At 33.3% G+C, this 19,178-nt stretch overlaps 1 protein-coding gene across 1 annotated transcript in view; it reads right to left on the bottom strand.

The window, feature by feature from the left end:
* OLFM3 (olfactomedin 3) overlaps positions 1–12,601 on the bottom strand; it is a 167,917-nt gene extending 155,316 nt beyond the window's left edge. The window contains exon 1 of the mRNA XM_016133550.2: positions 12,022–12,601. Within this exon, the coding sequence (XP_015989036.1) occupies positions 12,022–12,090 (69 nt within the window). The 5' untranslated portion in view covers positions 12,091–12,601. The remainder of the gene's footprint in view (positions 1–12,021) is intronic.
* Positions 12,602–19,178: the final 6,577 nt, after the last annotated feature.

The following is a 19,178-nucleotide window of genomic DNA, read 5'->3' as shown; positions in this document are numbered from 1 at the left end:
ACTTTGATTATCAGCAGTAAAGTAAAGGAAGTCAAGGTTTTACCTTTAATTTTAACTATTTGAGAATCTTCGAGCAGAAGGAAAGAGTATGAAAGTGATAAATTACATTTATAAGATATTAACATGCCTCATTTTAGGTTGACCTATGAATAAATAAGAGTATTTGGTTCACTATCCTCAGTTTGTACATAAGGAGATGGAAACAAAAAAAAATTTTTTTAATGAATTGTCCAAAGAGATACAACTAGATAGTTGCAGAGCTGATGTTAGGTCCAGCTTTTCTAATTCTTATTTAGTATCCTGTCTACAACACTATGAACTTTCCAATTTCATTATTATTATATAATTTGCTCTGATTTGGTATGGTTTCTCTCTTCTTTTTTCTTTTTTTATATGTTAAATTAATATTAATTAGGTCAAGTCCCTAATTAATATCTTTTCCAAACGAAATGATTATGTACAACTGGACAAATGCAATCACATTTCTATTGCCTTTCTGTTTGCAAGTAAAGAAAGGAAAAAGGACCTTAAGGATGTTTTCATGCCTTTTCCTTCCATTTCTTCTTAGTAAGAGGCATTGAAGATTAGTTGAACTAAATTAGAGACCTCGTTCTGAAAGTGAATGCCAACAGTTAGTTAGTAATAGAAGTTTAAACAGGTCTCAGATTAATGAATGCAATCTGTGTGTGTGTGGTGTTGGTAGGAGGGATAAACTTCATTTGAAATGCTTCGATTCACATTGACAAATTTATATGTCATCTGTAAATCTTCAACCCATCCCTGATGTATAAATAAATACTTACGTCCTCTCAGTCCATATTTGAGTGTGTTCATCTCCATGCTACATATAAATTCATGCATAAGTTTTATTTTTCAGACAAATAAAAATATTCCATTTTTAATTTCAGACAAATATGTAGATTTGGTGTCTTTTCTTGCTTTAATTGACTGATAGAGGGTCATGATGTGTTACCACCAATGAGAGATACAAAAATAAATTATCGATTCATTCTATTTACTAGATTTCTTCTTTCAAATATCTTATGTCCAGTTTTGAGTCATTGTATTCTGATAGCCACCTCTTTGGCATGAGCATCATAATTCTCTGTATATTTCCTCCTGCTTATCCCTAGAGTGTTCTAAGGTATGTGACAGTCAAACTAGAGTCATTGACTTTGTCTAGCATTCAACTTGCTGTAAAGAGTAGAATATATCTTTAGCATGATATAAATAATAAATGATAAGTATAATAAAAGCCTTTAGTGGGTCTTGAGCCAAGTAATATTTCAGTTGGTATAGTACTGCAACAGTATGTATTAAGATATAGTCATCATGCCACAAAATATTTGCAGGTGTAAAAATACTCATCATTGGTACTAATTCAGATAAATAATTCCCTAAACAGCCATGACATAGATCATTTCCAGAAGTGATGGTGTCTTTTGTGAGGTAATATTTCACTAGTGACATTTTGGTGCCAGTGAATCAACATTTCCAATACCGATTCTCTATTTGAAGCAATCCTGACATCTGGAATTGGTCCCTACAGTAATGCTATTTACTCATCATGGGATAATGCTTCTTAATCACCTTCATCTTAGTTGGAAAAATAAAAAGGATTGTCTATTCAATTTATTCCCTCTCTTTGGGGTTATCTAAATGACTATTTGTGCTATTGAAAATTTTATTACTGACACTTCTTTTTAGAGAATTTTAACCTACAAAGTTAATTATGATAATTTTGAATTTTTGATATTTATAAGTTATAATTAAGATAAATATAACTCCACTATACTTATATTTGCTTTTAATGATTTAATATTCTGTATGGTGGTGTTGTGCTCAATAGTAATGTAGTATAAATATGGAGACAATATTATTTTTTTAGATGGTATAATTACAAGGATGCATTATAAAAAATAATTTCAACAGAATGTTTAGATTCTTAAAAAACAACTCAGTCCCAAGTCAGGGAGAGACAGAAAATCTGCACTGACCGATTACCTCTAAAGAAATCGAACCAGTAATAAAAAAACTTCCCAGAAACAAAAGTCTCGCTTCACAGGTGAATTTTACCAAAAAATTTAAAGAAGAATTAACACCTATTCTTCTCAAACTCTTTCAAAAAATTCAAGAGGAGGGAAGGCTCCCAGGCTCATTTTATGAGGCCACCATTACTGTGATTCCAAAACTAGACAAAGAATGTTACGAGAAAAAATTATAGGCCGATATCCCTGATAACATAGATGCAAAACTCCTCAACAAAATTTTAGCATAGCAAAGGCAATTCAGCAATATATGGTATATGGTTAAAAATATCATACGCCATGGTCAAGTTTGATCAATTTCTGGAATGCCAGCTCAGTTCAATACCTACAAATAAATTAATGTGATACACTACATTAACAAATTATAAGATAAAAATCATGATCATATCAATAGATGCAGAAAACACATTTGACAAAATCTGGCATCCATTTATGATAAAACTTTCAGCAAAGGGGGAATAGAGGGAACATAACTTAATATAATAAAGGCCATGTACAAAAAACCCATAGCTAACATTATATACAATAGGGAAACGCTAAAACCAAAATACTAATTTGAAAAAATATATGTACCCATATGTTCACTGCAGCACTATTTACAATAGCAAGATATAGAAGCAACCTAAGTGTCCATCAAAAGACCATACGATAAAGAAATTGTGGTACATATATACAGTGCAATATTTCTCAGCCATAAAAAATGAAATCTAATCATTTGCAACATGATTGTACCTAGAGGGTATTACGCTAAGTGAAATAAGTCAGACAGAGAAAGACAAATACCATATGATTTCCACACTTACATGTGGAATCTAAAAAACAAGATAAATAAACAAAAAACCAGAAACAAACTCAGATACAGAGAACAAACTGGTGATTGTCAGATGAGAGGGGGTTGGGGGATGTGTAAAAAGATGAAGGGATTAAGAAATAAAAATTGGTAGTTACAAAGTAGTCACCCCTATGAAGTACAACATAGGGAATATAGTTAATATTGTTGTAATAACCCTGTATAGTTCCAGATGGGTAATAGACTAATTGGAGGGATCACTTCATAAATTACATAAATGTTTAACCACTTTGCTATACACCTGAAACTAATATAAAATAATGTTGAATATCAACTCTAATTGAAAAACAAAAAATAAAAGTTTTTTAAATAATATGCTTGTTACTTGTAATTGCTCTGAAGGCAATTTCAAGAAGAGTTTTAAAAACATTTTGATCAATGGCATCAGTAAAATAAAGCACATAAAGGTGATGCATTTGAATCTATAAGAATTGGTGTATTTTAAATTTTTTTTTATAACATTGGTTTGTAGATAGAATACCACCATGTCTGACAGAGGTGTGACTGATGACCTGAAATTCATTAATATTTGTAATATGGTAAAACTGATCTCATAAACTATAGGAAGCACTATAAATTGGTACAATCCTTTGGAAAACTAACTTGACACTATATACTTGATAATGGGCATGTTTGAAACTTTTTATTATTTTCTGGTGTTATAAACCTATTTTGGAGAAGTCATCATAAGCAAACCAGCCAAAATGTAAGGATGGGAAAGTGGGAGGAGAGGAAAAGAATAATATGCATTACTTCATACATAGCAGTTTTATTTTATTGGAGAAATGAATGGACTAATGATAAAAATAATTACTCAGTCCCTAAAAAAAAAATGGAGAAGCATATATAATGTACTAATTTATCAAATAAGTCTAAGACACTATATAAAATAAAGGTAGTTAAAAGAATAAGTACACATTAATAAAATGTTCAGACTCTTAAACCTATGCAAATAAAATGAACTTATACATACACCAAGGAATAAGAGGATATACTAACTTTGTCACTGAATGCCGTAAAATACAGCAAGTAATTCACAAAAGTATGAAGGTTGTAGCATCCCAGAGAGTTACCGCATCTCAAAATAGCACTATGAATGGTGAGGGTAGGACAGAACACTAATCAGAAATTTAAAAAGGCATAATTTTGCAGTATTCTTCAAGTTGAACAACCTGGCATAAAGGTTGTCAGCCCATGAAAACAAAGTTCTTAAAATCAGTTTTACTTTCCTTCCCCTAATATCTTCAGCATGCACCAAAAACATAGATCATATTCATCTATTGCTTAATTCAGGATTTTATGTTTTTTAGTTGTTCCTTGTCTTATTATTTTCTTCATATACTCATCTATACATTCAACAGATACTTGTTACATATCTTATCTGAATGGACAAGGTGTGCTAGTTGCCAGAGAGGGAAGGATAATGACCAAGAAAAAGAGCCTGCACTCAGCTACATTATAATTTAGTAGGGGGAACACAATACAATAAATACATGATTAAAAAAAAAAAGAAAGTGATAAGTATTATAAGAGTGATTTTGCAAATTTGAGAGAAAAAAGAAACCCAATTCAGTCTGTGTTCATTGAACACCTGTTCTGTGTCAGACACAGTGCCAGTGGCTGTAGCTGCCAATATAAGCAGAACATGATTCATTTCTTATAGGGGTTTTTAGTTTATCAGGATTACCTCCTCTTGGCATGTGAGGAGTGTCAGAGAAGGATGTATGGATAAAGTGACATTTGAGTTGCATCTTAAAATACAGGTAAAATTTCGACATATGGAGATGAGGGTAAGAGCTTTCCAGGAAGAGGCAAAAGCATGAACACAACAGCATCTATGATCCTGTCTCTGAAGTTATTTTTATTCTTCTGAAGGCTTAATTTAATATAAGGATGATAGAAAGTATAGCTTTGATATATGCTTTAGAACACTTTGTTTTTAATGCACAAAAGATAAATATTCTTAGAAAACTGTATTTTAACTGTTTCATTAGTACCATTCAAATTACTGACTGGAGATGGTCTTATGCTGTTCCTGTATCTTGGACCCTCCTCTCCCCAAAAGGGTTTGCAACCTCTTGTAGCAAGTAAAAAAATAAGTTAAACCTCACTGCAGTTCGATGGGCAGGTGTTTTTGAAATAATACATTTCAAAATATTAGTTATTCATGGGTAAGGTCTATTCTAGATATTATATAATTGCTCTCATCTATTTTTACCCTTCATATTATCTACCTGGGTTGAACTTTGAAAAAAAAAGAATCAATTCATAAATTACTTAGGTGGACTTGCTTTTGGATAAGTGTTATCAGAAGAAATATTAAATGGCTATTAAGGGTCAGGTCTTTTCAAGCATTTTGTAGAAGTCTATATTGAGAAGAATAAGCAAATCAGTACTAACAGAGGGACTGAGAAAGCAATCCAAGAGAAAAGAGCGGGGAAATTATTCACAAAAGTGGTAATTTCTCTTGACTTCTATGGTTCAAATGTTTGTCCTCCCCTCCCCCTCACCGTACCTCCCAATTCACATGTTGGTATTCTATTGCCCATTGTGATGGTATTAAGCAGTGGAGCCTTTGAGAGGTGATTGTTCATGAGGATGGAGATTTCATGAATGGGATTATGCTCTTATAAAAAAGATTCTATAGAACTCCTTAGGCCCTACAGTGACAGTAAGACGACGCTAGCTGTGAACCAGGAAGACGGCCTTCACCAAACTTGACCATGCTGGTGTCTTGATCTTGGACTTCCCAGACTCCAGAACTGTGATCAATAAATATGTTATTCATAAACTACCCAGTCTGGTATTTCGTTATAGCAGTCTTAAAGAACTAAGACAATAACCCTATACCCTGAACACTTTTGAGAAAATCCCCCTTTTAAGCTTCTCTGTTTAATATTTTTAAATCTTAGGATTTAAACTACTTGACCACTAATATACTTTGCAAAGATACAAGAAGCCCACACTCTGCCCGCTGGTCAAAAAAGTAGCTATATCCATTGATAGATTCTTTGTTCAAGTATATTCATCCTATCTGTGATCTGTTCTGCATGTTTAGTTTAAAAGCACTTTTCTTGGTGTGGTTTGGCTCTGATATCTTGAACCAGTCTTCAGTCTCATAGTTTTTTTCCTTACAGACTTATAGGAGTTACCTTTTGGATATAAGTATGATATTAATCTTTAAGGTGGCATACTGCAGTTGGAGCCCTGCTGATAATTTTACATGACATTCACTTTTCTGAAAGCTGAGAAGAGGGAACAGCAGGATATTTTGATCTCGATAAATGGTACACTACAGACTTTAGATTTGGTTATAGATTGATGTTAGTGGAATGTTTGCATAGAACTTTACGATGTAAACTAGATTTTCACATATATTAATATCAATAACTGTATAAATTCCATTGCTATTACATCTATTCCATAGTTACTGTAAAATGGACTTCAGGGAGATTAAGTGTCTTATTGAACAGTTGCAGAGTTAGGACTTAAACCAATTCTTGTGATTTCATGTCCAACTCCCCCTTTTTCTATCTCCATTAGTTTGGAGTACAATCTTTAGAATTATATTTGAAAATTGTCATGATTAAGTTAGCTTCATAAAAATATCCTTTAGGTTTTTAATTGATAAGTGACAGACTGAGTAGGTGGAAGACCAGATTCAATATCATATTTTAGATTTAAATCCAGGTTCTAGGTAGTGAGTATTTAAATAACTTTTGATGTTGCCTTAATATTTTAATGCCACTGTGAAATAATCTGTTCACGTATATGCATACACACAAATGAACAGCTACTTCCAAAGACTCATTGCCATTTCACCTAACCTACCAAAAAAACTGTTTTATCTCTTTTTTTAAAATTTTACTGTTGCCAATTTTTTTAAAGTAAAAAGGTGGCTAATTAATACTTAAGTAAATCAAAGGCCAAGTCTTATCTCCTAAGCTACAGCTTTATTCAGTGTCACTTTTTTTTTAATGTGTTTTCGTAGTACAAAAATTAAAGTTTTCCTAATAATTTCCAGTCTACAATCCGTAAGGAAGTTTCTGCTTGGGAAGGGTCAGCAATGAACATGCGGGACCAGATATTATTAAGAAGAGTATCTTAGTCTGTTTGGGCTGCTATAATAAAATACCTCAGACTAGGTTACTTTTAAATAGATATTTATTTATTGCAATTCTGGAGGCTGCAACTTCAAGATCAGAGTGGTAGCATGGTCAGATGAGGGCCCTCTTCAAGGTCAAAGACTTCTTATATCTTCACATGGTGCAAAGGATGAGTTGTCTTTCTGGGGCCTCTTGTGTAAGGGTGCCAATTTCATTCATGAGGACTACATCCTCAGGACCTAATCACCTCCCAGAGACCCCATATCTTAATACCATCAGCTTGGGCATTAGGTCAACATATGACTTGTGGAGGAGGGAGGGCACAAACGTGCAGACTACAGCACAGAGTCATCCTAAAATTTAAGAAAGAAATTTTAAGAACATATAGCCCCCTAATTTTACAAGTGAGGGCACTGAGATCACATCTTCCCCAAAGTTATTTGTGTATATTTGTGGCAAAGTAGGAATGAGAAATGAAGGGCCCTGAATCCTGCCCCCTATTTTCTCAGATTTGGTCTACTTTCCCTCTGAATAGAGCATCGATTGATCATCACGGTAGTAATTTTTAAAAGAGAATAGTTGCAAATTACAGGGAAAAGGAATTTTTTAAAAAGTAAAGGAAAGCAGTACAATTTTATTTAACCTTTTCAAGTTGCCAAGAGAAAGAGTGATAAAGAACATTTACTTTCTGAAAATAAAAATTTAATTGGATCAGGGAGGATGGAATAAAATGAGAGTAGAAAAGTCATTTGCTCTTTCAAAATATGGATAGGCCACATTGAACTTTTCACCTTCTACTGTATCAGGGTTTATTGATGTGTAATTACAGGTCCTTGCCACATTCCATCAATCCTTATTTTCTGTTCTAATTTGAGTTGACCCTGTTGTATAGAAAATGCCTCTCGTATGCAGTAGATATAAGAGAAGATAGATTTTAAGGTGAATTTTAAAGCAGATTGATACTGATTCCAATTTATTTCTCTTGTTTTATTTGCTTTCTACCAATTTCATTTAAAAGTTGTAAGAACAGGAATTTTAGATTTATGAACAAAAGCTAACTCTAGCCAAGTTAGGTCTTTGATGACTTTGTTAGCAATACCAAAACACCAAGGCATTTACGCATGGTATATTACATTATGGAGCATTTAACAGTACAATCATTGAAATTGTCTTAGTTTCTATCATGTCTATATGGATTTAAAGCAGCTATCTTGTTTAAGGCAGGCATTCTAAGTAGCCCAGTTGTTTTGGACAGACAGAACAGTTTGGTGTTGAAGATTATTGCTGAATCATTGGTGCGTTTTATGTCTGTAGTGTGAGCAAGTACCATACTAAGTTCTTTAATATATTTCTGGGTAAGAAGATAGCGAATGATTTCTCAATCCAAGCATGCTAGAGCATTTTGCAGTATATTTACTAATAAGCATGACTGCTTTAAAGTTCAACAGTCACTGCAATATGTAGCTATGCCCATGCCACCTCTTTTTAACTGTTACTCTAGTGTCTGGCTCTGGTGTAAACCTGCACAGCCTCATGTATATGCTCCTTTCTACTTAGTTCAGCATTGCAAAGCAGAGAAATTCAGAGTTCTGATTCACAGAGATTACTATTTTGTTATCATGTTCAAGTAATGGTCTGCTAAAATTCTATCTTTAAAAGAAAAGAGGTTCACGCCTGTATTATCAAGGTCATTACTGAACTCAATTCCTTCAGTTTAAAAGCACAGAGATGCCATCTAGCAGCCGCCCACAGGAATGTCTTACACAGGAGTAGTTCTTTCTCTATAAAACTGAGCAATAATTGAATTCCTACAAGCCTTCAGTTTTTTAAAAAAATTTACTTATCGAATATGATTTGGTATATTGCCTATAATTCAGATACTCCATTACAAATGAAACTAATTAATATCTCTTAAAATAGACAAAGTGATATACTCATGAGCTCTAAATGGAACTAGAAACTTGGTAATAAGATTTTAATTAAGAAAACATAATTCTCATATTTTTCCTGAGAGGAAATTGATAATCTGTCTATATAAAAATACAAATAATTAATTAGCAGAGTGAATTGCTTTATTTTGTTAAAAGAAGATAATAATCTTGCTAATTTTCTGATATATTAAATGAGAAAGAAGAAAGTAAGTACATGCTGAAAGTAGATTCATCCTATTAATATTAGAAGTTTGGGCATCGTTTTCAATTTAAAAATAAAATTGATTTTCAAGCAACTAATGTTACCATAAGATGGCGATACTTAAGTACCTTAAAAAATGTCATAAAAATCTGTAAGTCTCAATCTGAAGAAAAATTATAAACATAAATATTATATAGTGTTCTATAAAATGGAATTGGTATTGTTAGAAAGCCTTTCTGTTTTCAGATCAATTAATATATAATAAGCACTCTCTAAGATTTAGATTTCTAATATATGTCACAATCCTATATCTGAAAAAAAAATTCATTCAATTTTAAGAGCTCTCTTATTTTGCCAGTTCTATCTCTGTGTGTTTATATACATGCTTACTGTAAACATAAAGAGTAATAATAGAGACTACTTAAATTTATTTTGAAATGTTATGAAATATATCAGTTCTAACATTAGTATTAAAAAATCAGCTGTTTTTTCTGTGCATTTAAGTATCATTATTTAATTATTATTTGTTGAAAAACTGGTTTTGTATGATACTGTTATTGGATTTTTAATTTCAATTTCACTAAACATAATTTGCATTATGAAACTAGTTTTATTATGTGAATTCTTAAGTAGTTAGAACAATAATAAGTAAAATTTGAGAAAATTCCTAGTTTATTACCTAATTCAGAATTATTTTGAGAATCGAATGGTGCCATTTGTGATTGTGTGCAGTGATATAGCTTGGTGATGAACAATAGTTTTGGTAAAACATGCAAAAGTAGGTTTTATTCACTTTTTTAAAGCAATATTCTTCTACCAGGTCAAAAACTTTTTACAACATTAAAATCACTTGCTATCTCTATAAGGCTGTATGTGATATAGAAAAAAATTACCATCTTCTGTTCTTTGCACACAGGAATGCAGTATTAAGAAGCTGAAAAGGACAGTTTAAAAAGTTAATGTATACCTTCCATCCCTAAATTTTTCAGCTCAGTTGTACCAAACAGCCACAGCTAAGTCTGAAGAAAAGTTTTATATTGTTCAATACCCAGAAATAAACTTGTTAATACTAGAAAAGGTCATATGGACTAAAACTGGGTCATTTATTTGGGTGATTTATGTCAGTATTTAACAGTTCTTCTTTGTTTATGTATTTAATTGGGGGAAAGAATGGAGTGCAAAAAGTAAAGATATTTATGCATTAAAGATATTAGACAAACCATATGTCATTTTTACCAAAGCTCTACATTTCTAAATTCATTTTAAAGCATGACAACATTCACTTTTAGTTAAGTGAATTTTTTTTTGCAATAATTCAGTAATTAAGTTTGTTTTAAAAAACTGTTTTACTAAGAATATTCCAAATGAGGTACATAATGGAATGTGTTCAAAAGTTTTAACTAACAATTATAATGAATACAGTAGTGGAATGTGTCACTATAGATCTAGAGACAAGAAGAAAAAAAAGGGATTTAAAAAATATAAAAACAAAATCAACACTTTTAACTTAAATATAAAATGCTTTGAAGGTATCCCTTAGTATGTAAAATATTAAGATCATTAAGATGCCATTCACACACTGAAGATTTCAGTGACAATATTAGCACAACTATAGCTTTAAAATAAAAAATGATTTTATTCTCATTAGGTCTCTCTATGAAAAGTGCACAGAAATAATTATGAGGATAATGACATGATGCTAAGTTTTTACTATATACTGTATTAGGCCTAGAAATATTCAGTCAGCCGCAGTATTGGATTATGCTTGGTTACATCTTAATTAGTTCTATTCAGTTCTGAAAAGAAACTTAATTTCTCTATACCACTCAGATGTAAAGCTTCAAAAATAACTTTACAATATTTCAAAAGTACGTAAGCTTTAAGTGGTTTTGTAGTATGGCATCATTTTTTTTTTCTGTTGTATCAAATTACTGTTGATCAGTTAAACAAGTAAAGTAATTTTAAAATTGTATCTCTTACTATTTTTACGAGCACTTTATCTCATATTCCAGATAATTATGATTTTCTTAGAATGCTGAAGCTCTCAAATCATCTCACTTTATCATCAAAACCTTGATCATACACTGCTGAAAATATTTCTTCTTATTTTTCTGCATTTTTAAAAAAAGAGCTTAGTGTTCTCTTTAATTGCCAGAACCAGATAATTTGCAGAGTTCAACAGCCATGAGATACCTCATTCTTCCTATTGCCCTCCTAGTGTGATAAGGTTCTCACTTCCTGTTTAACACTGATCATCGGAACTTCCTCAGTGCCCTCTAATTTCCTTAATGAAAAGAAAGAAGCAAATAAACACAAGCCCCTTTCACCAACGCCTCTCAGCCATGGCAGAGAGTACAGCTCTGCCTCTTTGCCGTGTGTGTTACAAGCAGCATCCCAAATGTTTTTGGACACAAACTGCAGCACGTCTGCGATGGGGCTATTACTGACCAGGATCAGCTGGAAAACACTTCTCTGCTTTCAACAAAGAAACGGTTCAACATCTCCTAAAACATGTTTACAAATTGCATTGTTTGAGCTGCTAACTCCTTTGCATTACTCGTCCGACTTCAGAAGAGCACACTAAGCACTCGGATACAGAATAAGCTAAATTCCCGGGAGAGCCGCATTGCCCGCTGCCCATACATACACATTATATTCGCTCTTGGTCCCCCCCACACCCCCTCTGTCCAGGACTCTACCTTGAGGAGCTATTCCTCCGGTAGTTCACCTTGCTATCTTCCAAGCAGTGAGAATACGCCAGGCACCACAAGATAGCTGGAGAGCTGTCTTTCGTGCCGTTTGGGGGCATATTTATTTGCATTTTGGGTCGGTTTGTTTTATATCGCGCATTTATTTCAAACAAGAGTTAAAATATTGCCCGTACCTTGGAAGGATCTAATCCAGCAAGCAAAGACAGCAGCAGGAGATTGAGTAGGTTGGATGTCGCCTGCATTCTGATCTGGGTTTTTGCCCTCTCTTTACTCTTTTATGTAGCCACTCCACTCTCACTGCAGAGACCTTTCCCTCGTCAGTTGCACTTTCTGCCTGCCAGTCAGAGCAGAGTGGAGATAGAGGCGGTGGCAGGAGCAGGAGCAGGAGCAGCAGCAGCCAGTAGCAGTAGCGGCAGCAGCGGCAGCCGCCCTGGGGGGCGATCATTCCGCAGGCATCCTCAGAGCTGGGAGTTCGCGAGCTCGAGGGTGGGTTGGGCTGCAGTGGGCGCTGACCGAGGTTCTGAAGCGCCTCCAGCCTGCGCGTCCCAGTTTACCCTCTCTTCCGCCGCTATCTAGCCAGTCCACCTCAAAAGTTTTGACCCAAGAAAAAGATAAAGAGAGTAAAGGCTGAGAGAGGTGTGGAGACCTGGACAACGGATATGACATCACTACAGCTCCTGGGGGCTTGGGGAGATATTTTGCGGGGAATTTGTTAACCAAACAAGGATTGACTCGTGCTCCAGTTCAGCATTTGCTGGCAACTTGAGCTGCAGAGAAGTAAAGAGTCAGCTAGATACAGGATTATGAAACACATAGTGCCTGGAACCTTCTACTGTCATTGACAGAGGCCTCGATATCATATTTAGTGTTTTAAACAAAGTTTACAGTGCAGACTATCAATATGAATTTTCTGTCCAAGGCACAAAGTGTTAGCTGTTATATATGCATATATGCACTGTCATTTATGAATAGTCTATTTATGAATAGTCTATTGAAATAATCTATTTGGTTAGGTATTAATGCATATTTATCTTAATCTAGAGGCTTTTGATCATCCGAAAATACTATGCAGAAATAAATGGAGAGACTCTTTTCTCCTTATAAATTGGATATTCCATTAGTAACTCCCCTCCACTGAAATCTCTCCCCCTCACGCACAGCGATACCCAGTAATATAATTTCCTCGTCAATCTGACTCCTGTTTATGCCTGAAGAAGAATTCAGTGATGGATGGACAGCGGGATGGGAAAAGTGATTATTCCAACTTTCCAAGTACTTCTGTTTCATAGAGCTCAAGGAAAGAGGCAGAATAGCTGCCTCACAAGAGCAAATAAAGAATAAATGACAAACTGTTTCATGCACCCTCATCGTTTAACTGTACTCAAGCAACTCCATTTTTTTTGAAGCTGGAAAAGGTTGTGTTCTCCATAAGATGAAAAGGTGAGGATTTGGCAACCACTCTGAAACTCCTCGTCATACAGTTATGCTTTTAATACTCCTTGAGTCATCTTCTGTTGGTTTTTCTAGAAATGATACTTTAAAAGGGTTAAAATATGTAAACCGGAGATATAAATATTGCTTCCACATTAAAAAGATGATAAATTGTTTGAGATATCAGAAACGCACTCTACCAATACTTTATTGAAAACTTCATTTTTTTGATATAATAAATCTCAACTAGGATTCAGATACTTTTGAAAGTTATAATCCCCAAGGTTTTACATCATATGGCATCTATTTTTATCTTGATATTATGAATATGTGTGCATATGTGTATGAGTACTTGAGGTCTTTTTTTCATACAAAATATAAATAGCAAGAAGAAAATTAATTTGAAAATTTCATTTGAAGAGATAAGAAATGCATAGGAAATAGATGGCAAAATAACAGAAAGAAGGTGGAATTATTTGGGAGCCGTCAGTTTATTGATAACCCTAGCAATCATTACCACAGTTGGAAATTTCCATTATTTCCAAGCAGAAGCAGAAAACATAAATTTTTTTCTTTGAAGGTAAAATATAAACTGCAGAGTTATGTCTGCCACCCTTTGGGATAACTTTCTAGAGCATATTTGAAGCTAAGTCTTTAAAAAGTCTTATTACATTTGTTCAATTATCTATCTGTCTATGAGTGATAAGTTATCATAGAGTACTTTTAATGATTCATACATAAAAATTGTTGGAAATTTTATTCTGCACCCATTTTCAAATCATTGCCCAATTTGGAAAAGAATTTGCACAGATATGGTAGTTGGGTGATTATAATAGTGCATTTTTATTACCTATACTAAATACAACATAATTGTGTGATTATTTGTTTTACACATGCTTTTCTCTCCTCTCAGAATGTCTTCTACCACCTTTTTTTCATCTACACCTCTCAGCAGGCAGGGTAGCATGCTTATTTGCAATAGAAGTTGTGTTCAACAGACACACAAAACAGTAATATGGAAACATAATCATATCAATTTTATCACCTCAAGATCAACATGCTCTTTTAATGACAATATTTTTTTTTAAGAATAAAAATTATTCTGATCTTATACTCAGTGAACCATATTAATGATTGGTCCAAAATTTCTATATGGGCACATTTTTCCCTTTAACTCTCCATTTTCCTATATTTCATGGCACTAGAAGATCATTTGTAACAAGGAGTTGAGAAGACAAATTCTATGAACTTTGCCAAGGAAATGTGATAGAAGATGATAATACTTAAAGTCCTGAAATAAGCAATGCATGATAATTATGATACAATGGAAACAGATATCAGCATACTTAAAACATACTTGCCAAAGAAAAGCTTAGTCATTTGTAGAGAACAGTCAAGTTTAGTAATAAATGAAAATGAAATAAATGAAAAACTGTTGAACATGCCACTGAAAAACAAAAGCTGTAACTAAACAACACACATTCACCAAATACCCTAACACTTCCTCCTTCTTTAAAAAAAAATAAATAATATTGAATTGTTTTTCTTCAACGTAATTCTGAAAGTTTTTAGTCCTTTATTTTGTAATAAATCTCTCTTATAATACATTTCCACACAATCAACTTGATGATATTGTAGGCCACGTCATATCTGTACATAACAATTTACACAGCATTTATCCTTGTAAGGAAGAAAGTCCATGAAGCTCTTCATAGCTTGTTTTCTACATAAAATATTTAAGTGTTCTATAATAAAAAGAAAATGGTATACACACTTTTGTTTTCACAGTCACCTCAGATTGGTTACCATAATTTAATAGGAACTGGAGCTTAGAACAAAAGGTAAAAAAAAAAAAAAAAAAAAAAGTGATTCATAGCCTAGATTTAGAAATATTGTATTTTTCAATATGTGCAAGAGAATATATTTGATATTTATGTGTCTAATTACAGTTAGCCTTCTTCTATGCCTACAATGGATACAAAGATGCTTTGAATTTTATAAAGAATTCACAAATTTTAGCCAGTAGTACCTACAGAATTGAAAATAAAAATAAGCTTATATGAAATAGTGTACATATATAAACCTAGAACAAAGAATGACTTTTTAAACATTTATTCCCAGTATTACAAAAGTAAGTTCTTAATTATATAATGAATTATATTTTAGCTATTTTATGTTAGTCTTCATTTGATAAGGGACTGTATGACATATTTCTTTAAGACATGTTATACTATTTCAATATTCTATGTTAGAATATTAAAAAAATGCTATTCCCTATTTTGATTTTCATCTATCATTTATCACAAATAGACTTAGTTATTTTAGAAAAATAATAAAGAAGATTATCCAGAAGGTTATTTAAACCCTGAGGAAATTTTCACCCTTTGTTACATAAACAAGGATAGTCTTTGATTCACTTTCCAATGTCCTTGACTTGTCAGAGTACTGCCACTCTTTAATTTTTTGTCTTCTTTTCTCTGTTCTCACTTGAGGTGACTTTGCCATGTACATCTAGATTCCCTACCTTTCCTGACTACCCTATCTAAAACAACATCCAGTCATTCTCTGTTTATTTATTTTTTTGATTAGGTTGGTTATTTATGTCCTGTCTCCTTTATTAGAATATACTCTCCATGTGGAATAGTCTCTGTTTGCTATACTGCTCTAATTTAATCTCCTAGAGTAGTGCCTGGCATGTGGTAGTCATTTAATCCACAGTGATTTAATGAATGAATGAATGAATGAGTGAATTTCCAACCCTAATTCTACTTCATGCATGATATTTATATACCCAAGGTTTGCTAGATGTCAGTCACTTAATTTCTCATAGACACCTCAAACTTAATTTTTCAAACCAGTATATTTTTCTCAGTCATATTAGTTTAATTTATTTCTCCATTGCAAAGCAAGAAGCATGTAAGTCACACTTGATCTCTCCCTCACCTCTATCCCTGTATTCAGTCTATCAACAATTATATTAATTTTTTCTCTATAATATCTCTAAATCCATTCACTTCTCCATGTATACCTAGATCAGAATCTCATTTTGTATCACCTGAATTATTACAATGTTTTCCCCTCCTTGGCCTTATCATCAGTTTTTTTGTTTGTTTGTTTTTTGTTTTATTTTTTTACTTCTACTTTCAGCCTTCTATTTATACTTCACAGAGGACCTGATATGGTCGATTTAAAGACTAATTTGGCCATGTTGCTTCTTAGATTAAAGGCCTTCCTTCAGTGCTTCCTATCTTCTACATGATCAAGCGTGGACTCCTTAAATTGGCTGGTCCATGGTCCTGCCTGATATGGCCTCTTGCCTTCCTCTCCAGCCTCATTTCTAACTGTAGACTGTCAATAATTTTAAATCTAGTAAAATTTTAATGCTTATAATTTCCTTTACAGCATTCTCCTTTTTCATTAATAGTTTTTTTCCCCCCTGAACAATATTTATTCTACCTTCAAATTTCATTTTAAATGTGACTTCATCTAGAAATTTTTTCCTGGACCCCCAGTACCATCCCTCAATGTTTCTTTTCCCATTTTTTAAATAAGATTTTTGTGCATGTTTTTATCATTGTATGTTTACTACATTTGATTATTAGAATCTACTTTTGTGTCTTCTTCACTTGATTTTAAAACCCTTGAAGATGTTTAGGTTATCAATTGCTGCATAACTAACCCTTCTGAAATGTAGTAGTTCGAAACAAAAATATGTCATTAACCCTCATGGTTCTGTGATAATTCTCACCTGAGGTTTCTTATTCAGTCTCAGTCAGATGGAGATTAGAGGTATCTCATGGCTAGAGTTGGCTAGATAGCCAAGATGGCTCACTTTCATGGCTGAAGTTGCTGCGCTCAGCTGGTTGCTCAGGTGAAGTTGCTGAGTAGATCCCCTTTATTTCCTCACTCTTTGTGGCTAGTATTTCCTATAGCATGACAACTAGATTCTGAGGGAGCAGCCCAAGAGCTAGTATTCTAAAAGATGTAGGCAGACATTGCAAGGATTTTCCACTTAGTCTAGTAAAGAGAAAAATGAAATAATTCAAAACAGCTAATTATTCAAAACACGTTTATTTGAATTTGTTATTTTTTCTGTGTGTATGTTTACAATAGAAAATAATTATAATACGGTTCAAAATGGTAGACAGAACATAGGAGTTTATTGCATCTCCCTATAGTGATCCTTTTAAATATATGGACTACAAATTTTCTTTTAAGTATAAAGTAAGGGAAGCAGAGTTATCAAAGGAAATTGTGCAAGATAAGAATTAGGGAAAAGAGTGTTAATGATGGAAAACGGAGGAGAGAAAACCTTAGTCTTTGAGAGGAAACTGGGAACATACTCGTGTTGACTGAGGGAGCTCTTCTGCCTCTTAGAACTCCAGCAGTGGGTGAATATAAAAGGGTTGCTTTCCTGTTCCTTTCACATACCCCTGAAGCTAAGGAGCCTGATACTGACCCTCAGATAAAAACAAACAGAAAAGATTGTTCTCTTGAACATCCAAGAAGCATCTTGAGAGAAAGACGGAAATTAACAGGAGTGTTGACAGAGCAATTAAAGCCTCCTCAGTTTAGCCCTTCACACTCCCCTCCCCTCCCCCACACCCCAGAACACAGCCCTCACATTCTCGCTCTAGGTAGGGGCTGTTATATACAGAACTCCAAGTTTTCCTACTTTCTTATTTTTAAAAATGATTTCATTTTAATGGAACACTCGATATGTGCAAAATGATAAATACAATGCAGATAAACAAGGTACAACGAATAATAACAAGCCAAACACACATTTACATAGAACATTACTATCTGTGTTTTTTATTAGTTATGTCTTACTCCTCTTTGCCCCAAGGGTACTTACAATTCTGAATTTTGACTTGTTATATTTCGGGTTTTCACAATTGTTTTGTTACTTTACTAGTAAAAAAGGTATCAGGGATTTTTCTTAATTCTGTATAACTGGCAACATACTGCACATATTGTTGCTGCCTTCTTCACTCATAAATATTCTATTTTTTGAGATTCTGGCATACTGCTGTGTGGTTCTGTAATAATCCCTTTAATTTGAATTATAATTTTCCATTGTATGAATATGTTGTCAAGTTGTCATTTACCTATGATAGACATTTGTATCTTTTGAAGTTTTTGTTATTACAGTGCTGCTAATGAATGCTTTTGTACATGTTTCCTGGTGTATTTGTGCAAGTACAAGAGGCATGAACTTACCGGTTCATGTGAAATGACTACTGTCAACCACACACTATAACGTCAAATGCACTGATATGTGCTTCATTCATTCATTAAAGTGTTAAATTAATATTTATTAAGCATAAATTATGTGCCAGGCAGTATTCTTAGACCTAGAAATAAGTCAGTGAACAAAACAAACCCACAAAAAATCCATGCCCCTGTTGGAGCTCACATTCTGTTGTCCAGTAGTAACATGTAAAAGTTTCTGATATTGTGGAATTGTCTCTGTTTTTATTTCTTTGTCAGTATGATTAGTATAAAATAGTATTATGTGTTTTTAAAAGTTTTAAATATAACTCTATTCAGAAAAAAGTAACGTGCCTTAAAGTACACATATTTGAAGTGTACGACTTAAAAAGTTTTAACATAAATATATGTTCATAACATCATCATCACAAATAAGATAATGAACGTATACCTCCCCCTTTTTATCATGTACCTTTTGATCCCTTCAGGCTGACTTTCGTTTCTCTTAAGCTCACATACAACAATTGATAAGCTTTACCATATCTCAGTGTGCATACCCTGGTGTGATATGTAAATGGAATCATAGAATATGTACTCTTTTCTGTCTGTATTCTTTGACTTGGCATGATTATTTGAAAGCTACCCATGTTGTAGCATGTCTTAGTGGTCCATCTCTTTTTATTGC

The sequence above is a fragment of the Rousettus aegyptiacus genome, unplaced genomic scaffold, assembly GCF_014176215.1.
Source record: "Rousettus aegyptiacus isolate mRouAeg1 unplaced genomic scaffold, mRouAeg1.p scaffold_m13_p_17, whole genome shotgun sequence".
NCBI lineage: Eukaryota > Metazoa > Chordata > Mammalia > Chiroptera > Pteropodidae > Rousettus > Rousettus aegyptiacus.
Note: the sequence above shows the minus strand (reverse complement) of the source record. Positions and strands in the feature narration are given on the sequence as shown.